Raw genomic sequence first — 21,862 nt, 5'->3', positions numbered from 1 at the left:
TACAGCAGCCCTCCTACCCCTACCTCTCAAGTGCTGAGATTCCAAGCATGAGCCACTTTGGCTGGCTCTGTGGTTTCTCATCTCATACATAGACCCTCCCTGGCGTGGGGTTTTACACAGGCCTGTACAACTTCTCTGTGCCGGTAAGGTCAGGAAAAGGCCCTTTCGTGACTCCATCTAGGCTTCCTCCCCTGTGCTCCCTGAACCTAGCTAAAACTTCACTCTTTGAGAGCACATTCCCGTCAGAGGCTGGCCAGTGCTCTGTGCTTCTCTACACTTTTGCTGGTGGTATCCGTAAGATCTAATACCTTCTCCCCTCCAGCCTGCTGTCACCTGCCTAGCAAGGGTTTCTTTGACAGAGTGCCTATTTCTGCCCAGGTGGTCTCAAACCATCCTCCTGCCTCAGGCTCTCAAATGCTAGTACAAGTGTAGGCCACTAATGCACTTCTTTTTTAAACAAGTGTGTGTACAAGTCAGAAGACAACTTGAGGCAGTTCCCTCCTTCCAACATGCAAGTCCCAGGGCCTGAACTGAAGTCACCTAACTTGGTAGCCAAGCGTGGTTACCCATGGAGCCACCTCAAGGGCCCAGACACCCATCTTTTTTCTCATTGGAGACAAGATCTCACTTATGTAGCTGTCTGGACTCAAAACCTGCATTGGTCCTCCTGCATGCTGCTATTACAGGCTTATGTACCATGCTGCATTTTGTTAATCTCTAGGAATATAAGAATCTTTGCTCACATTGCACAGAGCTGCCATCTTTTTTGAATGACTATAGCTTGGTGCCCATCTTCTATGGTGTGGGATTGTGGAATATACACTGTTGCCCCATGGTCTGCTGTCACCTTGAGTATGGTTTTAAGTAGTTGGACCTTGTATCTGATGCTAGATGCCACACCTATCAGCATGTGGTATGTTGACATCAACTCTGTAGGGCTGTACCTGTCTTCCTATACCACAGACTGCCATGTCTTAGCAAATGTACGGTGCGAGTCCCTGGCTGTAAACTCTCGAGTTCTGCCTTGGACAGGTCAGTGTGTTTTCAGTTGTATGCAAGATCACTACATCCCTGAACCATTTCTAGAAACAAGAAATGGTCTAGGAGATGTGTGCTGGGTGCCCAGGTGATCAGTTGATGCATCACTTTGGGAAATAGTTCCAGTTACTAGTCATATGGGACTCTAAGTACCTACTGCTGAGGGCTTGGCTTTTTTCTTTTGGCTGAGATGAAGTTTTAGTATGTAGCCCAGGGTAGCTTTGAACTTGCAATTTTCTTGCCTCTACGTTAAGACATTTTGTAAGTGTAGTTAAAGCAAATGATGGTATAGCCCTGTAGTCCTAAGAGTCGTGAGCCTGAAGCAGGAGAATCCCAAGTTCAAGACTAGCATGGGCTACAGAAGTCCCTGTCTCAAAAAGAATGATGAACATGGTGGCCTGCATCAAATCTGTAATTATCAGCACGTGTATGGAGACAGGACAATCCCCAGGGAAGATCCTCCTGTCTCAAACCATCTAAGGTCTGTCTCTACCTCCATACGAGTGCCCCCCTTGTGTGTATGTACACACACACACACACGCACACCATGCACGCACAGTGCCTGGGAAGCTGAGGTGGACGGCAGTCTGGACGTATTCTGAGTATGGTCTAGGTGATGGACCCCGTCTCCACAACTCCAAATAAAAGAAATTAGGACTGGGTGGCAGTGTTGCACATCTTTAATCCCAGCACTTGGGAAGTAGAAGCAGGCAGTTCTCTGTGATTTCGAGGCCAGCCTAGTGTACAGAGCGAGTTCCAGGACCGGTACCAAAGCTAGAGAGAGAAACCCTGTCTCGAAAACCCAAAAATAAATAAATAAGTAAAATTTAAAAAGTGAAAAATTAGGCTCAAGATCAATGACCTTAGGTAAGGACCTTTACCCCAGAGACCTGGGGAGACAAAGGGAGTGATTTAACTACACAAAGGGTGGACTCAGGCTTCCCAGCACTGAAGGGAGGCAGGGAGGAGTGCCTAGGTAGTGTGGTCACACTGGCATCTCGATGGCTTTCCAGCCTTAACAGTAGGGGAACGTGAGCTCCTGTAGATCACAGATGTCCCCAGGGTCTCAGGGTTTTTTTTTTGTTTGCTTGTTTGATTTATTTTTATTTATTTATTTTTTTTTGTGTTTTTCGAGACAGGGTTTCTCTGTGGCTTTGGAGCCTGTCCTGGAACTAGCTCTGTAGACCAGGCTGGTCTCGAACTCACAGAGATCAGCCTGCCTCTGCCTCCTGAGTGCTGGGATTAAAGGCGTGCGCCACCATCGCCTGGCTTGATTTATTTTTCGAGATAGGATTTTGCTGTAGTTTGGGAGCCTGTCCTGGAACTAGCTCTCGTAGATCAGGCTGGCCTCAAACTCAGAGATCCGCCTGCCTCTGCCTCCCAAGTGCTGGGATTAAAGGCGTGTGCCACCACCGCCAGGTGGTCTCAGAGGTTTTTGAAACAGGGTCCCGCCCATGAGGCCACTGGTTCGTGGCATGGGAAACAGTCTGTCACTCTAGCCTTTCAGCTGGCAGCTGGGCCCAGGATGGTAGCTCTATCTAGCACTTATCCAGGCCTGCAGCCTGTGGCTGAACTCCCACTCCCCTTGGGAAATGGGGTGCTTGTGGGGTTCTCCCTACCTCCCTCAAGCCCCCTCTCCAGGGCCTGCTTCCCGGAGGAGCTGGGTTCTTCCCCAGAACCCATGATTCATTCCTGCTAGGGCCTTTTCACTTCTGCTTTGGTGCTAAAAATATAGGGACCCAGGAGTCCCTTTGAGCAGGCCACATATTGCACAATGCTCCCTGCTAGAGCTCTGCTGACGCAGGGTCGAGCTGGGACCTAAACTGCTCGTAGTTGGTGTGTGCTGAGGTTAGGGCCTACATTTCTGCACTTCTCCTTTTCTGGGCCAGGAAGTCCCTTTTCTAGCCCCAGGTAACCCAGCAATTTGGTTCCCCTTACATACATATGGTCACACTTAGGAGTTGGGGGCAAAAGGCAACAAAAGGGGACTGGTAGAGAGAGGCAAGATTGGAGGAAGATGAGTTAGAAACTAGTGCATCCACTGGGATAGATGGAGGGAGATCTAAAGGGCCCCGTCAGTGCCACACCCGGGGCCAGGTGGGAGATGAGGTGAGGGAGGAGGTAGAGTCCTTGACAGAGGTCATCAGTGGCCCGGTAGGGAGGTCCACCCTAGGTCAGGGAGCAGAGTGGATGGCAGCAGAGGCAAGGCCTGGTCTGTGCGCCTATAAGCCTTTGCTGCCCCCTGCTGGTTTCAACTACATTGCCCTGGCATGACAAATAAATCAGAAACAGGAGCCACCTGTTTTGCCTTAGGCTGCACTTCATTCTCCCTGCCCCTGCCCCCAAGACCTCAGAGACTGCCCCCAGGGCCAGCTGAGGCTGCAGTCGTCTTGCCTGTGACCTTGTTGGCACAGTCCAGCAGGGCAGTGTGAATGTCTTTGGCACAGGTAATCTGGGCTTTGATGACAGCCAGGTACTGAGGATAGGGCAAGCTGTCCGGTTGCACTGCATCTGGCTTGGTGGCTGTGGGTACCAGTGTCGGAGAGTGCTTGGCGCTGTCACAGCTCTGTGAAAGGCATTCGTGGGCCAGGCGCTGTGGGAGGGCAAGAAAGAGAACAACAGCATTGTTTCCAGGGACCTGCAAACCCCACCCCCCCATCACTCAATCTGGGGCTAAGCTGACCAGCTCTGGGTCTCCTAGGCCAGTGTCTGCTCTTGCCAGCCTCTTGCTGGATCACCTAGGACACAGGGCCATGGGATCTCACTGGCACCAAGCTATTAAGTGTTTTTGCGGTGGCTTGAGTCACAGACTTGCTATGCAGACAAGGCTGGCATCAAACTTTTAAACCCGACAACTTTATCCTCCTGAGAGCTAGGATTATGAGTGTACACAACGGGCTAGTGACAGGTGGCTCTATAGGAAAGACACTTGCTGCCAAGCCTGATGAACTGGGTCCTGTTTGCCCAGGATTTACACAGAGGAAGGCAAAAAGAAAACAACTACCGCAGAGCTTCTTCTGAACTCTCAATGTGCACAAGCACACCCTGCCCACAACAAAATGTAATAATTTAGAAAAATTTAAAGTGTTGGGCTAGAGAGGTGGCTCAGAGGTTAAGAGCACTGGCTGCTCTTTCAGAGGTCCTGAGTTCAATTCCCAGCAACCATATGGTGACTCACGACCATCTGTAATGAGATCTGGTGCCCTCCTGCCCTGCAGACATGTATGCAGGCAGAACACTGTACATATAATAAATAATTAAATCTTTAAAAAAGTGTAACGTCATGCCTAATTCCTTAAATGGGTTGAATAGGCGCCTCTCTTGTCTGGTGAGAATGGAACAGGTGTGTGAAATGGTACTGGTGCTACACTGTTTTGTCCTAACTGATGAACATTAGCTGCTGTTGTTGTGCCTGTCCTAAACCCCGGGCTTGAGTGCCAACCCCTGGATGGCACCCGCACCTAGTGGTTGTCCTCTCCCTTAGGGGCAGCACTCTATCCTGCCCCCCCTCCTGCTCAGGTCCCTCCTCTGCACACTGATGGGGCTTGCACCTCTGCTCCTTGCCTCCCACCCTCTCCCCAAACTGCTGCTTCTTGTGAGGCCTTGTTAGAGCAGACTCCCTTGGTAGGAGTAGTCCTCCTAATCCAGCCAAAGTAGTTCCATCTTGCAACAAAATCCCGATTAGCTGTTCTGTGTGGTAGACTGCAGTATCCTTCTCCTAGCTAGACAGTGCTGCTGAGGCCAGCAGAAAGCCTGATAAGAGCTGGGCGTAGGGTACATGCCTACACTCCAAGCCACGGGGAGGTGGATCAAGCCAGCTTGTTTCTTTCTGTTTTTCCTCTCCCCCTCAGACACACACACAAAGCTGGGGAGCAAGGGCTGGATTTTGCAGTGGTGAACCTGGGTCATGGTACCCATCCCACCATGTGGCCAATGAGCTCGCATCACCACGCTGGACTTTGAACCTGGCTTCAGTTCTTGTACCCTTTTTAGGGGGTGAACAGCTCCAGAAATCATCTAACATGCTTCCTAATTTCAACTATAGCTCTGGCTCTCACATGGAAACCCCTTCCCCAGAGTCCAGCAGTTGGATGGCCTGGCAAAGCCTTCAAGCTTCTATTTCTTATTTCTACCTGCCCCTCCTCCTTCCTTACAGCGCAAACATGACTGTCTCCTTGGGGCTCCCACCTCCAGTTTTAGCTGTTCTTTTTGTTTGTTTGTTTGTTTAGATTTGGTTTTTATGAGACAGGGATTCTTTGTGTAGCTTTGGAACCTGTCCTGGAACTCACTCTATAGACCAGGCTGGTCTCAAACTCACAGAGATCCACCTGTCTCTGCTAGGATTAAAGGCACGCACTACCTCTGCACGGCTTGCACTTGGATTTTATCCAGAGTCTAATGAGACCTAGCCTATACACCTCAGATGAGTCTCCTGACATTCCGAGGGGAACTGACTGGTAAGTGTAGTACTGGGGATTCAATCTACAGCTTTACTTGTGTTAGGTAAACCCTAACACTCAGATACATCACCAATCTTCTTGCTTTTTTTTTTTTGAAATAGGTTTTTCTCTAGCCCAGGCTAGCCTGGAACTCTTAACTATTAAGATTACAGACATGAGCCACCATGCCCAGTTCTTTTTCCCTTTAAAGCAAGATCTCACCTACTCACCCAGTCGGGTCTTGAATTTTGGCCCTCCTGCTTCAGCCTCTTAAGCAGCTGGGAAACTAGGACTCCACCAGCAGGCTTAGTCCCTTAGGGGAACGTGTGTGTGTGTGTGTGTGTGTGTGTGTGTGTGTGTGTGCGCGCGCGCGCGCGCGCGCACGGATGAGGCAGCGTGGACAAAGATCAACCTCATATGTTGTTCCTCAGGACCTGCCCCCCTCCCTTTTGGACAGGATCTTTCACTGCACCCTGGAGCTAGTCAATTAGGCTGGATTGTTGGCTACTAAGCCTCAAAGATCAAATTATCTCCACCTCCCAAGCACTGGGATTATAGACACGCACTGCCACGCCCAGCTTTTTATGTGGGTGTTAGGAAGCAAACAGGTCCTACTGCTAGCATAGCAAACACTTTCCATCTACACTACCTCCCCATATGGCCACGGACCTGGCCTATGCTCCACACCTGCTTCTCGGCCTGCCCACTCAAGAGTCCTGGGTTTGCCACAAAGCAATCAGCCATGCTCACTCACATCACAGGTCCCCATGCCCTTCTCCCAGCCAGACTGTCAGGTGGAGCTCCCTGGTCCACGAGCAGCCTTCTCTGTCACTCTCCCTACTCCAGGCTTCCGCATGCTCCTGAACGTCCTCGTCCCACACAGGTTTCACCACTCTGGTCCAGACTCCTGTCATCACACCCTTGGTCACACCGACCTGTTCCTCTATGGTCTTACATCTGTCACTCCACTGAACTAGAAGGCCTGTGAGGGTAAAAATCAGCTGAAGGACAGGTGTGTCTCAGAGGAAGAGATGATGGGTGACCGAGTGACTGAGGATTCAGAGCTAGCTGTGGTACTGCATGTCATCTCAACACGCTCAGAATTTGGAGGCAGGAGAATCACTGCCTCCAAAGTCTGAGGCCTGTCTGTTCTACAGATTAGTGTCAGAAGAGTCTGTATTACTATGTGGTTTTATCTCAAAACAGCTCAAAAACAAGGTTGTTGCTAGGCAGTGGTGGAACGCACCTTTAAGCTCAGCACTAGGGAGGCAGAGGCCTCTGAGTTCAAGGCCATCCTGGTCTATAGAGCTAATTCCAGGACAGCAAAGGCTACACAGAGAAACCCTGACTCAAAAACCAACTAAACAAACAAACAAAAATGTTCTTGTGCGGAATTAATCAGAGCTTGGTCACAAAGCATCTAGAAAGTTCCTTACCAAGCAGAGTTCCAGCTGATCACAGAGAGCGTAGAACTCTTCCAGACACTTGTCAAATCGCTGTATGGGTCCATCACTGCTCTTCCTATGATGGCCAGGGAGAAAAGGCTGTTTGAGGAATAATTTCCAATCTCTGGGACACCAGCATCAGTGCAGAACTAGAGACCACAGACTGGGGGTGGGGGTGGGGCAGTGGGGGAGGAGTTTCTAAGGCAGAGGTGGGGAGAGGGGCTTTACTCACTGTCCATTGTCAATGTTAGTGTTCTGAATCAGGTTCTGGGCTGCAACCTTCATCAAAGTCTAGTTTTCAAAAGATAATGAGAGAAAAGTAAGATGTAGGAGGTGATGTGGCCCGAGGAGGAGCTGCACTCTCGAGAGCCTCAGGCCTTCTTTTCAGCTGGCGCCTCCATCCTGATAATATAGACTAAAGCTCATTGCCATCCCCAGAGGAATCTCTGCCGACATTTTCCTAGAGGCCTGCTCTCATTTGGGAACTCTCACCAGTAACTTCCGACATACTCTTTACCAGTCAGCTCTGCTAGAAACGATACGTATGCCGGTCTTCTGCACAGGACTCAACGATCAGGTCTGTTTCTCCTTCAAACCTCAACAGGATTTCTCTGTGCAGCCCCGGCTATCCTGAAACTAAGTCTGTAGACCAGGCTGGCCTTGAACTCAGAGATCCGCCTGTCTCTGTCTCCTGAATGCTGGGATTAAAGGCGTGTGCCTCCAAAACCCGGCTAAAATTCTGTTCTCTCATTCATTCTCATTTTCTCTCTCTCCACAGGGTCTCGCTATGTGGCCCTGGCTGGCCTGGAACTCGCTCTGTAGACCAGGCTGGCTTCGAACTCAGAGATCCCCCTGCCTCTGCCTCCCGAGCGCGGGGATTAAAACCTGCACCACTACGACCGGCTGGACAGAGCCTCGCTTTGGTTGGGCACAGACACACTGACAGCAAGTCTAACTTCGCTTCCCTGTCTATCTCTCCCGGAACACCTCGCGCATCTTCTCGATCGCCCGCCAAACCCCGCTCGCTCCCCGCAGTGCAGTTCATCACCTGGAGACTCTCCTTCAGCTGCGGGATGAGCATCTTGTAGCGCTGCACAGGATCGAAGTCCTGTTGCTGCTGCTGCAGGAGCCCGCTTTGGCCGGGTCCCACCAGTTGCGTCGGTTGCGGCTGTTGCTGGGGACCCGGGCCACCGGCAGAACCCGGACCTGACACACCCGCTGCAGAGGAAACCGCCGAAGCCTGCTGCTGGGGCGCTGCCATTTTCCTCAGGTAGAACGCCGGATATACGTCACAAGCGCGTCTGCTCCAGTCTGTCTTCCGCCTCTTCAGTGTGCGGGCTTAGTTTGCTAGTTAGCTCCGCCTCCCAGACAGGTTAGCCAATGAGAGGAGAGGATGTGTGTTCGCCTCTGCCGTCTCAAAACCGAGGCCGAGACAGGGATATCTTTCCACCAATCACAAGAGCGGTTCTCGCCTCGCTCCGCCCCTTCGCCTCCAGCTTGCCAATCAGTGCGAGAGACTGACCGCACTCTGTTTCCCCGCAGGCCTTGCGGCCTGAGGCTACCTGTCCGCTCGTCAGCGTCTCGGTGGCTGTTGGGGCGGCAGCTGCGAGTCCGTGGCCGGCGCTCCCCGCGCTTTTCTTGAGGCTTACGAGGCTCGCCCGAGCCCTTCTCGCCGGTCCACCTCATACCGCCTTTACCCGCGGAGCCCGGCGCCCACCGGGGCCTGGCCTCAGATCCGGCGTCTCGAAGTCGGCACGCCCCTCCGCGTCGGCCCGCGGCCAGCGAGGACGCAGTCCGCGCCGCCGTCGCCTGGTCGCGATGGCGCCCACCATCCAGACCCAGGCCCAGCGGGAAGATGGCCATAGGTAGGTCTCCTGCCACCTGCAGTTTGCTTTTGTGCTGTGAGCTGCTAGCCGGGGACTAGGCCGAGGGGTGCAATCGCTGGTTCCCTCAGGTCGGCTCGCGATGCCCTGTAGTGTTCACCCCTGACGGAGGGGCGGCCCCTGCTAGGCCTCTGTGGTCATTCCCTGGTTCTCTGCCATCCAGTTCCGGAATTGCACCTTGGGGAGTCTCAGGAAGGGACCTAGTCCTCAGCGCATTTCAGTGAAGCATGCGGGGCTCCGTCCTAAGGGGATCGAGCATCTGCCTTCTTTCGCGAAAGCATCACTCCTTCAGAAATTCCGGGAAGCTTCTTTGCACACACCTGTCAAGCCCTTGACATCATTCTCTTTCTCAATCCCCCCAGGCCCAATTCCCACCGGACCTTGCCTGAGAGGTGAGCCCCACTACGTTTTCCTGGAGGGTGGAACAGGGACGCTGGCAGCATTGGCAGAGTGGTTGAGGGCCTTTTTTTTTCTTTCGTGCTTTTGAATGTCTCATAAAGTGGCCTAGAATGACCTCAGACTCGCTATCGTGGCCATACCCAGCAGCAGAAACCTAGTTTTTTTTTTTTTTAAATCGTGTGTACACACACCTAGGCTGTGTGTGGCAGTCGAAAGAGTAGTTATAGGGTCAATTTTTTCCACACTATAGGTATAGGTCTGAGAGATTAAACTCAGGTCCTCAGGCGTGACAGCAGACGCCTTTACCTGCTGACAGTCTTATCGTGAGGCTGTTTGTTGTTTAAAAATTATTATTCCTAATTTTTTCCTTGAGACAGGGTTTGTGTAACTGGAACTCACTCTGTAGACCAGATCTGCCCACCTCTGCTTCCTGAGTGCTGGGGTTAAAGACCAGCAGCAGCCCAGCAATTCTTTCTTTTGAGACAGTCTTACTCTACAGTCCTGACTAGCCTGTAACTTGCTATGTAAACCATCACTAGCCTAAACTCTCAGCCGTCTGCCTGCCTCCCGAGTGCAGGGATTAAAAGCCTGTGCCACCAACTTCAGCTGTTTCTATTATTGCATGTTTTGTGCAACTGCCTACAAAGAAAGGCCCAGATGTCAGATCCCCCTGGATCTGGAGTTGCAGGTGGTTGTCAGCAGCCCGGTATGGAACTTGTCTACAGGACAAGTACTCCCTCTTAACTGCTGAGTCACCTCTGCAAGCTTGTGAGACCTAATTTTGAGGCAGCCACTGTTTCCCTAGGTCTGGAGTGGTCTGTCGAGTCAAATACTGCAATAGCCTTCCAGACATCCCATTTGACCCCAAGTTCATCACCTACCCCTTCGACCAGAACAGGTAAGACTGAGCTCAAGGATGGAAAAACTCCCAAGAAATAGTTCACTAAAGGTAAGGAGTACTTACTGCATCTTCCTCCCTGTGCCAGCACATAGGTGCTCCATAGATACTAGTAGACAAAGCAGCATGTGATACTCCTCTGAGAAGCTGCCAGTGCTGGAAACATTGAGTTCCTCTCCATAGAGGCTTAGCTTCTAAGAAGGGAGGATGTGGTAGATGAGGGTGGATCAGGAAATTATAATAGGCATGTTTTCCCACCCAGGTTTGTTCAGTATAAAGCAACTTCTTTGGAGAAACAGCACAAACATGACCTTCTGACTGAGCCTGACCTGGGGGTCACCATTGATCTCATCAACCCTGACACCTATCGCATCGATCCCAATGGTGTGTGAGGAAACAGGGAGGGTCTGCTTTAGGCCAGCAAGGGCAGGCCTGGGCATCCCTCACAGTCCTGCCCCTCACTCCCTAGTTCTTCTGGATCCAGCTGATGAGAAGCTTTTGGAAGAGGAGATTCAGGCTCCCACCAGCTCTAAGAGGTAAGGTGGTACTATATGGATACTGGGTTGGCTTTGCCAAGCATGGGACCCTGAGGTGCCTGGTCTACTCCAGATCCCAGCAGCACGCGAAGGTGGTGCCATGGATGCGGAAGACAGAGTATATCTCCACTGAGTTCAACAGATATGGCATCTCCAATGAGAAGCCTGAGGTCAAGTAAGTAACAAACAGGTGGTAGGGGAAGCGGGCAAGACTTTAGAGATGTCCAGAGGCCCCTGACTTTCTCTTCACTTCTAGGATTGGGGTTTCTGTGAAGCAGCAGTTCACAGAGGAAGAAATATACAAAGACAGGGACAGTCAGATTACAGCTATTGAGAAGACTTTTGAAGATGCCCAGAAATCGGTAATTGGAGGAAAGGGATAAAAGCAAGAGAGCGCCTCAGGTTCTTCCTTTCTCACCCTTTTTGTTCTAACAGATCTCCCAGCATTACAGCAAGCCCCGAGTGACACCAGTGGAGGTCATGCCTGTCTTCCCAGACTTCAAGGTCAGGTTTGGGATGGGAAGGAAGCAGGGTCAACTTCCTGTGCCTAATCAGTCCATACTAACTTTAGTGTCTTCTATTTCCCAGATGTGGATCAACCCATGTGCTCAGGTCATTTTTGATTCAGACCCAGCCCCTAAGGACACGAGTGGGGCAGCTGCACTAGAGATGATGTCTCAGGCCATGATCAGGTCAGTGGTCTTGCTTTATACCTTGGCCTGCTGCTTGTTGCCTCTCCCCCATTTGGGTGTTTTTGAAATAGGGTATGGTATGACCCTGTTGCTCAGGCTGACCTCCAACTCCTGGCATTCCTCTTGCCTCAACCTCTGGAAAGGTGAATTTACAGGCATGTCTCACCACACCCAGCTTTGTTATTTCTTTGCCTTTGACCTTTACTTTCTTCTCCCCACAACCAGGGGGATGATGGATGAGGAAGGGAACCAGTTTGTGGCTTATTTTCTACCTGTGGAAGAGACACTGAAGAAACGAAAACGGGACCAGGAGGAAGAGATGGACTATGCACCAGATGATGTGTAAGGGTTAGGCTTTGGAATTCTCAAGTGTGTCCCATTTACTACTCAGAACAAATGGGGCTGACCCTGTACCTCCTCCACAGGTATGACTACAAGATTGCTCGGGAATACAACTGGAATGTGAAGAACAAGGCCAGTAAGGGCTATGAGGAAAACTACTTCTTCATCTTTCGGGAGGGCGACGGGGTCTACTACAATGAACTGGAGACCAGGTATTCAGCACTGTACCACTAGTTTGGCCCGTAGTTTTAACAGGGTTTCTCTCTGTAGCTCTGGCTGACCTAGAACTCGCTCTGTAGACCAGGCTGGTCTCAAATTCAGAGATCCAACTGCCTCTGCCTCCTGAGTGCTTGGATTAAGGTGTGCACTACTGCTCTGCTAGCCCTGTGGTTTTTGAGGCCACACAATAACTACTCTGAGGTCATATGTATCTAAGGATATGCTCTATGTTTGTGTGAGCAGCAGGAGCATGCTTATTAATGTGGGCTTGACCTGGTTCTGATACCGTAAACCAGAAAGAAAATCTTCTCATAATACAGGATATAAATATGGTCATTTTTCTCACACGGTAGGCAAGTCCCCTGATATTGATACATTCCTAGTTTCAACAGTTTTTGTGTGTGATGTGTTTATGTTCATTGAGGGCTGCTATCAGTTGTTTTCCTGTTGCTCTTATTTTGTGTGCATGCATACAGAAATCAGGATAACTTGGGGGAAAGAGTTTTCTCCTTCCTCCATGGCTCTTTACCAACCAACCCTTCAGCAGGTTTTAAATGAAATATTAGATACAACTGCAAGAGTGTCACTTCAGAATTCTTTGAGGGCTAAAAGCTAACTTGTCCTGTTGGCTGTGGTTTGAGTCTCTGTTCAGTACAGAGGTGACAGGCTCTGATCCTGGAGTCTAGCTGAAGATGTGAAAACAGATGGGGTAGCTGGGCAGTGGTGGTACACGCCTTTAATCTCAGCACTCAGGAGGCAGAGATAGGCAGATCTCTCTCAGAGTTTGAGGCCAGCCTGGTCTACATAGAGAGTTCCAGGACAGCAAGACTGTTTACAGAAAAACCCTGTCTCAAGGGGGTGGGGGAACGGACGGACACACCAAAACAGGCAGGGTGACAGCATTAAGTTATTATTACAGTCCAGCTTCATTATACTGCTGCTGTGTTGTTCTTATTTAAAAGCCAGAAACCCAAAATTTGCCATTCCCTTGTTTTTAAGAGTTGGGTAGTTCCTAGTTCCAGGACAGGAACCAAAAAAAGCTACGGAAAAACCCTGTCTCGAAAAAATCCAAAAAAAAAAAAAAAAAAAAAGAGTTGGGCAAGGGGCCTTGGGAAATTGCTCAGCAATGAATGTTGGCTGCTGTTTGGTTCTTATCCCAGTTCTCACACAGCATCTAACTGCTTAACTCTAGTTGCCAGGAGAATCTGATGCCCTCTTCTGGCTTCTGACAGCACTGCATACACAGTACACACATAAATGCAAACAAAACACCATTCACTTAAAAGTATATGTATCTTAAAAGAAACCCCTTAAAGTTGGATAAATCAAATCAGAGACATTAACTGCCCTTAATTCCCATGTACATGTATGTATACTCTGTATTCTGATATGCTCTGGGCCATACATTGATAGGGAACCAGGTATCAAGTGAGACTGGTCCCAAAGATTTGTTATGTATATTGTTCTGTCTACAGGCCAAAAGAGGGCATCAGATATTATTACAGATGGTTGTGAGCCACCATGTGATTGCTGGGAATTGAACTCTGGGTCCTCTGGAAGAACAGCCAGTGCTCTTAACTTCTGAACCGTCTCTTTAGCCCCCTAGTGTAGTTTTTAACTGACTCTTCCACCTTTTACAATTGTCCACTGCAGGGTCCGTCTTAGTAAGCGTCGGGCCAAGGCTGGGGTTCAGTCAGGTACCAATGCTCTGCTTGTGGTCAAACACCGTGACATGAACGAAAAGGAATTAGAAGCCCAGGTAACAAGCTCTATTGGCCCAGGACACCCACAGGGAGGTTAGTGGTGGGTAAGGACAGGGTCAGAACATCTTCCATCTTCCCAATTCACTGGTTCCAGGAGGCACGAAAGGCTCAGTTGGAAAACCACGAACCAGAGGAAGAGGAGGAAGAGGAGATGGAGGCTGAAGAGAAAGAAGCTGGGGGCTCAGGTAAAGGATGGGTCACACATCCGGGGAGCCCTGGGAGGGTGGGCAATGGGATCTCACCTGTCCCTGCTTCCTTACAGATGAGGAGCATGAGAAGGGCAGCAGTAGTGAAAAGGAAGGCAGTGAGGATGAGCGCTCTGGCAGTGAGAGTGACCGGGAGGAGGGTGACAGGGACGAAGCAAGTGACAAGAGTGGCAGCGGCGAGGACGAGAGCAGTGAGGATGAAGCTCGTGCTGCTCGGGACAAAGAAGAGATTTTCGGTAGTGATGCTGATTCAGAAGATGATGCTGACTCTGATGATGAGGAGAGAGGGCAGGCCCGTAGGGGCAGTGACAATGACTCTGACAGTGGCAGTGATGGGGGTGGCCAGCGGAGCCGCAGCCAGAGTAGGAGCCGCAGCCGGAGCGCCAGCCCTTTCCCCAGTGGCAGTGAGCACTCGGCTCAGGAGGACGGCAGTGAAGCTGCAGCTTCTGATTCCAGTGAGGCTGACAGTGACAGTGACTGAGCCTCAAGGCCTTCAGAGGAGGCCAGCACAGACACCATTAGGGCAGGGAAGCACTTTTCTAGCTGTCTGTTTTGTGAGCCCTTTGTTCATCCCCACCCCTCAGTCTTTGCTGTTAATAAAGCTAACTTCTCTTGACTTCACCTCCCAGAGCTTGTGTTCCCCTTCACCTAGCCCATCCCTACCCCCAGGTGTTCAAGGATCTCCACTTAAGTGACGCACAAAATCAAGGCCCCATGGATTTCCCAGGAAATGCATTGTAACAAAACTCACAATCTTTTAGGTTTTGTTGTTTTTTTTTTTTTTTCCAAAATAAGCCCAGACCATTAACAATTGAAACTCCAACAAATAAGTCTTCTCCAACAGCGAGAAAATGTACAGTTACTCAAAGCTGATTCTGCCAGTGGGGCTGGGGACAGAAGTGGGTAGGATAGGGTGAAACCATGGAGAGGGCTCGGGAGTCGGAGGGTCAGGGTCCTGCCTGTCAGAGTGGGGCCGCCTGCGTCCTGCACTCTGCTGTCAGGTGGGGGGGGGGGGGCAAGCTCTCACCTCCCTCTGGGGGAGGGTATCCCTTACCACCTTCCAGTGCCAAGCAGGGTCAGTCACCCTGATGGGAAGTGAACAAGACAAGACTAGACCAGCTTGTGGAGGTGAGGGTCCCATGAGGGGGAAACCTGCTTATTTCAAACAGGTGGCCTTTCACCCCACTTTCCACAGTTAGTGGGAGGGGCCAGAGAAGCCTGGGAGTTAGAGGGGAATGAGCAAAAGGCACAGAAACCTGGAGGGCCGGGGTGGGGACTTGCATAGGTTGATGAGTGTGCAAGAGGTACATAAATACACCTGACACCCCGCCCAGCCCGGCACTGGGCGAGGTGGTGGGGACCACAGGCAGGTCCCCATTGCCACTCCACCCCCTGGCTTCTTCCTCCCTGGGCTCAGAGCAGGGGAGGTCCATAGACCAGGAGGCAGGGGCGAGGTCTGGGGGATGGGCTGATAGTGCAGGGAAGGCTGTGGTTTTCAACTTTTTTTTTTTTGGTTTTTTGTTTTTTTCCCAACATTTTGTATCTTTAATAACATACACAATGGTTACCAGCCATATTCATAACAAAAGTTATTCATAAAATGTATCTAAAAATAACATTTTTTTCCTTTTCATGTGAAAAGCTTGAGAATGTCCCAATGAGGGTGTAGGTTTGAGGGGGGGAAAAGGAGTTTGGAATAGGGGACCCTGGCTTCCCCACAGCCTGAACCCCCAAATTCCCTCCCTCCTGGGCCCCAGCACCAGCCCTCATCAGTAATGGGGGGCAGAGGGTTTGTGTGACTCAGGCTGGGCCGCACCTCTGGGTTATGATATAGTGTTCCACTTACATGAGGTCATGACATAATGGGGGTAGGGGAAGGTTGACAGAAAGGGGATAGGCAAGAAAATAAAAACCCAACTATCCCCTTTCCCTGGTTCCAACCCACAATCTTTTGCTAACAGACCTGGGGAGCAGAGAAGGGTTATGTTGGTGGGGGAAAGGGACATTAAGGCAACAGACTTCCTGACCTCACTGCGGGCCCGGGGCTGCCCACCTTCAACCTCTGCATCTAGGAGCCAGGGCTGGGATGGGGAAGGGCGAGGGGGTCTGGAGGAGGGGGCTCTGCCCTCTCCTCTCATAAAGTTCAGGTTCCCCCTGCCACTGTCCTGGCTCAGAGAGAGGCCTGGGGATTCTAAAAATGACAGGGAATGATCAGAGAAAAACCGTTAAGAACTATATAAATATGTATCTTAAATAGGCCTAAGAAATTAATTGTAGAGAACCTCTGATAAACAGGGCAAGGAAGAGGGGGAGGAAGATGGTGACTGTCTGGGATAGAAATGATGAAGGGTAGAAACCAGGGGAGAGGGGCTCTTCTCCAGTGACATACTGGTGAGCAGGCTGTCCACACTGCTTCCCCCACTGTCATGTTTCTGAAGGGCAGGCTGCACAAGGTGGTGGTCAGTATCTCTAAGAAGTCTGCTCTCTTGGGGAAGGACAGGTGTCAGCAGTCTAGGAGGAGGCAGGGGTGGGATAGGGCTGGTGGGAGATTGGGGAGGGAAGGGGTAGGCAGTCTGGCCAGTCCTTGCCCCTTGCCCCGGCTGCCCTCTCTGATCCCTGGCCTCAGTCGAGATCCCTCAATGGGCCTGGGAGTGAGCAAGGCATGTGCCAATGTTAAACAAAAGTTAAGAGGATGAGTAGAAAAATATCAGAATGTATAGCTGCGCCAGCCCACCCTCTCGCTGCCGAGAAGAAGCCTGTTGGGGGATAGCCCCCGCCCGCCGCCCAGGGAGCCTATGAGTGCGCTGGACTGTGGGTCCCGTCAGATGGTGGAGGTTTTGTCTGTCCCATCTGTGGTAAGAAAGGGAGGAAGGGAGGAAGATCAGGAGCTGGTGGGAGGCCTGAGGAAAGGCACTCACATAGCCTGTCATCCCAGGCAGGCCCTCCCTGGAGTCTGGCCTCCCCTTGGGACCCTCAGGACGGCTCCAAGTTGCTGGGTTCAGAGCTGGAGATGCTGGGTAGGTGGGAGCTAGGTCAGGGGAAGAGGAAATGCTCACCACCCAAGGCGTGTTCTGTCATGCTCAGACACAGAGACTCCAGGGTGGGATTGATCTCCAGGTCAGGCCCAGGTACCGGGCAATCTGGATGGGAGAGAAGAGAATGGTGGTTGTGAGGAGAGGACCAATTAGAATAGAAAGAAGAAAGGAATGGGAGACAGAGATTGCTGGCATGGGGCTGGGGCCAAGAGATAAATAGTTCAAAAAGCATGCATACAAAAGGGGTAGAAGAAATGGCTGGGAAGAGACAAACACAGGCCTATGGGTGTCACAAAGAAGGCAGAGAGACAGCCAAGGCAGGAGTTTGGCAATGCAGAAAAAGCCAAATTTTTTCAGACAGAGGAAGTGATGTGAAGCTGAAGGAGCATTCCTGGAGGCTACACATAGGCTCTGACTATTATGGACACGGATTCCAAGTTGCCTTGGGCAGTCTAGGCACCTGCCCTAGACACTGGGCAGTTTCTTGCCGACTAATAGCCCACCCTCTATGCTTGGTGTAAAAGCTAAGATAAAGCCCTTCTTGTGCCCACTTGGACTTGTTCCTCCAGACAGGATATACGCCAGGCAGGATGAACAGGAGTCCTGAAGAGGACAGCAGCCACGAAGCCTATCCTCAAAACACTTCTCAAAAGGACCTATTTAGCACCTGCAAGAGAGCTTGGGAACCACACCAAGTGCCTCATCTCAGAACTACTGAGTTTTTGAGCTTTACCCTATGGTCTGACTCCTATCTCAAGTCTCATCTCTCTCACCCCCAGCCATCTATAAACCCTGAGATTAGGTCCTAAGGAGACCCCATCTCTCTTAAAAACAAGCTTTGAACTTGAACACTTTGAACTTGAACTTGGTAACTGGTGAGATGAGAACAAATCTGAGCACCCCTCCCACAAGTATCAAAGAGGGCTCCATCCAACAAGTGCTGGAAGGCTGCTTGACAGATCAATACACTGCCTGGAAAAATTCCTACCTTTTGCACCCATGGCCCACCCATTCACCTAATACCGTTTATACAATATATGCTCACAGTGCACCAAGCCCAGCCCTTGGACAAACACAGTCTCTCTGGTACCACAGTTGGAGGCCTACAGTGTCTCATCAATTCAGAAACTTTACTGGCTACAAACTTTCTGACTGTAGAACTTAGGTCACCTGCAAATCTAAAACCTGTCCAGAGCAGCCCACTGAAGCCAGCTTCCTGTCACAGATGTCATGCCTAGCCCAAGCATGCAGAAGACCAGCCAGGAGCCACTATCCCTTGTCCAGTTAAGCAGGGACTCAGAGCTAGCATACCTTTGATCTGCCACCTGCCATTCACCCCTTCTGACCTCCAGGCTGGTGTGAGTGGAGGAGAAAGAGTCCACCTTCACCACCCTTTACCACAGTATCTCATTTAAGAGGTAGAGTCATTGGTTCCAGAGGTCAATGACCTCTGACAGAACATACGTGGGCTGACAGATTACAATCTCCTCTACGAAACTCTCACTGACCTCTCAGACTCAACCCCTTCTGAGTACTAAGTGAAACCCTAAAGGAGACAGCGACAAATCAATACCAACACTGAGACCATGGCATAGAAGAAAAGGCATGTCAGCAGAGGGGAGAGAAGGTACTCGGTGAAGGGGAGAGAGTCCCAATAGACTTAACAGCTACAGAAGGAAAAACACCTCCATAAAGACAGGGAGATGGTGCATAGCCTGGAGAGACCTGCTACAAATTCAGATGGGAGAGTGGCTGTGAGACCCAGGTGAGGAGACAAAAGTCACCTGAGGAGGCAGGCCAGTCTGAATGCCACAGGCAAGCACCTCACCTGGAGGGAACATGAGAATAGCCTGGGGTGACGAGTGGACTGGGAGCGAGTGAGTGCGCTGCACAGAGCTGCGGCTCTGGCTGGGCATGCTGTTACTGCCTCCAGGGTTGGCAAACCACAGGTTCTGCATAGAACATGGGGAGAAAGTCTCAGGGTGAGTAGGGGAGACCAAGGCCCAAGGGCCGAGGCACAGACACATATCCCAGATACCCCCACCCTAAACCCAGAAGTACTTGGACTTCCATACTAGCCGGCTCACCTGTCGGCCCTGACCCCCAAGACTGGGGCTGGTAAGGGCATGTCGAGGAGAGACACCCCCAATGCCTGAAGGGCTCAGGAGGCCCATCCTGCCAGGTGGGAGGGCCCGAGGAGGCATTGGGAACTGCCGCTGGGTCCGCCGGGCCACACCCATCCCCACAGAGCCAGCTATGGGGAGTGAGTTGGAGCCAAATGCCCAGCTGTCAGAGAGCAGAGGGCAAGGTGTTAGCTTAGGCAGAAGGGTCCTTATTTCTTGTTCTTCCCTCAACTCCAGTGGGTAGGACAAAAACCCCAATCTTCTCTGAGCAAGAATTCCCTGATCATGTCCTTGCACCCTACATTCCTGTCTCTTCCTGACTCAAGGTGGATATAGGGAGCATAGAGGTTTCCTTGCTGTACCCTCAAAGCAGCTCTCCAAATGTCACTTCTCAAGGGGGAAGTGTTGTCTGGTATGAGAAAGGACCCCAGAGTCTTCTGCATATAGGTAAGGAGACAAAGGTCCAGGAGTAGTGTCTACTCCACAGATATGTGCTGGGTTTTGGCCACCCCAGCATCCTGCTCTTTCTCTTCTGTGGTGCTGGATAGAGCCAGGGCCTCAAGCACAGTAGGCAAGCTCTCTGAACACAAGGCCCCAGTCCTTGCATACTTGTGCTCTAACTGCTGGATCAGACTCTGGCTGCCTTATTTTGCTGTTTCCCACAAGCCAGGGCACACTCCCTGTAGCTCTCTCTCTCTGGGAGACAGAGCTGATAAAAGTATACACTAGGTCCACAAGAAGGCTCAGTAGGTTAAGGTGCTTGCCACCAAGACCAATGGACCAGAGTCTGATACCTGGAACCCAGAGAAATGACTCCTAAAAGCTGTCCTGTGATCCTCACTATGGCACGTGTGCCCCCACACACAAACATAAATAAGAGCTGAAAGAGCACTGTGCTCTGCGTGACCTTGGGCCTCCCTCTGGCAGCTGCAAAGCACCTACTACCTACTTCTATAGCATGTAAGCTGATCATGTGGCATGAAGCTGCCCACTTCCCTGGGAATCTGGTAAGAGTCAGAACTCCACTTTGTTCTCCAGATTTGAAAGGAAGGCTCTCTTTGTCCCTTCAAAGCCCCATTGTGGCTGCCTATGGACATGATGATACATCTCCCCTAATGAAGTTTCTCTGGACTAAAGACCAGCTCTCCCTCTTCAGAGCCCTATCTCTTAAGAATTTTTTCTCAAGGATGATCAAATGTCAGCACCTTTCCACAAATCAGTCTCTTTCCAAGAATCCCACCTCCCCATTCCTTCAGTCATAGATCTACTTGCCTTTGCCTCTTGAGTGCTGGGATTAAAGTCCTGTGCTATCACACCCATCCATTTTCTCTCTCCCTCCCTTTTTTAAAAAATTTTTTTAATTAATTAATTTAAAATTTATTTGAGACAGGGTTTCCCTATGCAGTCATGATATCCTTGAATTCAGAGATAAACCTGCCTCTGCCTGCCTAGTTCTGGGATTAAAGGTGTGCACCCTCACACCTGGCATTCATTTTTCTCTTTTAAGTTGTACATCACCTTGATTTTCTAGAAACTCTGTAAGTATAGTAGGGGGTCCATTCCAAAACACAATCATCCCTTTAGGCACCCACATGCCACACTCCATGGGCCTAGGAAAGTGCCCACCTACCCCTTCTGGTGCCGGTAGTTCTGCATGTCCAATGCAGCTTTTCGCGGAAATGTCCGGAGGAGTTTCAGCACTTGCTGCTTCCAGGACAGCAGCCGCTTCTTCTGTGTCTCTGTGAAAGCCTAGAATTGGGGAGAAGGGGGATGCTGGAAAGAGGACCATGCTTACAGGTTAGCTGAGGGAGACTGAGTGCAGTCATCTCTCCTTGTGAAAAAGGGCCAAGGCCTTGAACCAGCAGATGTATTTTGTGAGGTGACTTGGGAAGCTTGGACAAGTACTGGCACCAAGAACAGGTGGGAGGTGGCCTCTTCCCACAGGGTGTGTACAAAAGCTGAGAAACCTTTGAAGGCAACACTGGAGAGGATGGACTGGAACCTGGGCCCTGGTGCACTATGGGCAGCTCTGAGAGGGGTAAAGCAGTCTCTTTCCCTCTTGGGAACCTAGTGAAGGTCTTACCTCATGAGTCAGGCACTTTTCAATGAGCTGGAGGTAACTGGTGATGTTCTCCTCATCTGGTCGGGACACCAGCAGCTGGGTGCATACTGAGGAACATGGGAAAGGGCAGAGCTTAGTCACAACACCCCACTGCAGCCTACCCAGTACCAGTTGGTGGGTGCAGAAGGACAAGAAACTTGGACTGGGTGAGTCTCAATCTTGGGCTTTGAAGGCAAGGGCTAGTACCATCAGCCCAGAGTCGCCTGCAGGCAGAGGTTTAGACCCACTTAGTTTCAGCTACTCTGAAGGTTCACCTCTAAGGTCTTTAAGATTCACTTAGTATTCTGCTTCAGGATTCTGTGCTAGGCACTGGCTGCTCTCACCTTTGCCCATCACCCGTGTAAACTGGCTGGGGATGTCTCCGTCGGCGACGGGAGCTGGGGCTGGCTCACTGCTATCAGTGGGAGCTGGAGCTGGTGGAGAAGGATAGTTCTCTACAGCTGGAGGGTCCTTGGCCTCAGTGCCCTTGTCTGTTCCAAGATGGGTGAGGGGAGGCTCAGCACCTGGCAGTAGCGGCTCCCCCCGACCCCCATCCTTGGCAGTAGGGGTGGCCTGAAGGACACTGTAGGCCTTGATAGGGGTGATGATGATCTGCTGCAGCTCCTGCAGAGCGTTCCGCAGATTGCCACCTTCCAGCACATCCTGCAAGGGAGGATGTAGCTACGTTAGGCACAGACCTCATGGTGGCACAAAAAAATGACCACACAAGCATGGTCACACAA

The 21,862-nt window shown here is 51.0% G+C and overlaps 3 protein-coding genes across 6 annotated transcripts in view; 1 reads left to right on the top strand and 2 right to left on the bottom strand.

Annotated features, from left to right (window-relative positions):
* Positions 1-1,700: 1,700 nt before the first annotated feature.
* Med29 (mediator complex subunit 29) lies at positions 1,701-8,243 on the bottom strand. Of its 2 annotated transcripts, none has more exons than XM_075987322.1 (4): positions 7,971-8,243; positions 7,155-7,213; positions 6,914-6,998; positions 1,701-3,561 (listed from the first exon to the last, which is right to left on the bottom strand). In XM_075987322.1, the coding sequence occupies exons 1-4, from the start codon at positions 8,181-8,183 to the stop codon at positions 3,208-3,210; spliced, it is 711 nt and encodes a 236-aa protein (XP_075843437.1). In that variant the 5' UTR covers positions 8,184-8,243; the 3' UTR covers positions 1,701-3,207. The 2 variants fall into 2 exon arrangements, with proteins under 2 accessions (XP_075843437.1, XP_075843436.1); XM_075987321.1 differs by having other exon boundaries at positions 3,341-3,631; positions 7,971-8,237.
* A 204-nt stretch (positions 8,244-8,447) lies between these two features.
* On the top strand, positions 8,448-14,476 carry Paf1 (PAF1 component of Paf1/RNA polymerase II complex). Its single transcript, XM_075987289.1, has 14 exons — positions 8,448-8,787; positions 9,168-9,197; positions 10,010-10,102; positions 10,365-10,486; positions 10,572-10,638; positions 10,712-10,813; positions 10,895-11,000; positions 11,074-11,142; positions 11,227-11,330; positions 11,556-11,672; positions 11,756-11,884; positions 13,545-13,650; positions 13,749-13,839; positions 13,917-14,476. The coding sequence occupies exons 1-14, from the start codon at positions 8,741-8,743 to the stop codon at positions 14,339-14,341; spliced, it is 1,608 nt and encodes a 535-aa protein (XP_075843404.1). The 5' UTR covers positions 8,448-8,740; the 3' UTR covers positions 14,342-14,476.
* Positions 14,477-14,615: 139 nt separating this feature from the next.
* Samd4b (sterile alpha motif domain containing 4B) overlaps positions 14,616-21,862 on the bottom strand; it is a 39,167-nt gene continuing 31,920 nt past the window's right edge. For all 3 annotated transcript variants that reach the window (XM_075987266.1, XM_075987257.1, XM_075987275.1), the window contains exons 7-13: positions 21,464-21,782; positions 21,102-21,187; positions 20,649-20,767; positions 18,983-19,181; positions 18,724-18,847; positions 16,917-17,000; positions 14,616-16,710 (exon numbers count right to left, since the gene is read on the bottom strand). In XM_075987266.1, coding sequence (XP_075843381.1) covers positions 16,682-16,710; positions 16,917-17,000; positions 18,724-18,847; positions 18,983-19,181; positions 20,649-20,767; positions 21,102-21,187; positions 21,464-21,782 — 960 coding nt within the window. In that variant the 3' untranslated portion in view covers positions 14,616-16,681. The remainder of the gene's footprint in view (positions 16,711-16,916; positions 17,001-18,723; positions 18,848-18,982; positions 19,182-20,648; positions 20,768-21,101; positions 21,188-21,463; positions 21,783-21,862) is intronic.

Source organism: Microtus pennsylvanicus, chromosome 1 (genome assembly GCF_037038515.1).
Source record: "Microtus pennsylvanicus isolate mMicPen1 chromosome 1, mMicPen1.hap1, whole genome shotgun sequence".
NCBI classification, from domain to species: domain Eukaryota; kingdom Metazoa; phylum Chordata; class Mammalia; order Rodentia; family Cricetidae; genus Microtus; species Microtus pennsylvanicus.
The sequence above is the reverse complement of the archived record's forward strand: the minus strand, read 5'-3'. Positions and strand labels throughout refer to the sequence as shown.

Coding starts and splice junctions, on each gene's coding strand:
- Paf1 (XM_075987289.1), top strand. CDS start 8,741: ATGGCGCCCACCATCCAGACCCAGGCCCAGCGGGAAGATGGCCATAG. Junction 8,788..9,167: donor CAGCGGGAAGATGGCCATAG/GTAGGTCTCCTG, acceptor CAATCCCCCCAG/GCCCAATTCCCACCGGACCT. Junction 10,487..10,571: donor CTATCGCATCGATCCCAATG/GTGTGTGAGGAA, acceptor CTCACTCCCTAG/TTCTTCTGGATCCAGCTGAT.
- Med29 (XM_075987322.1), bottom strand. CDS start 8,183: ATGGCAGCGCCCCAGCAGCAGGCTTCGGCGGTTTCCTCTGCAGCGGGT. Junction 7,214..7,970: donor AGCTGAAGGAGAGTCTCCAG/GTGATGAACTGC, acceptor TTTGAAAACTAG/ACTTTGATGAAGGTTGCAGC. Junction 3,562..6,913: donor ATCAGCTGGAACTCTGCTTG/GTAAGGAACTTT, acceptor TGGTACCCACAG/CCACCAAGCCAGATGCAGTG.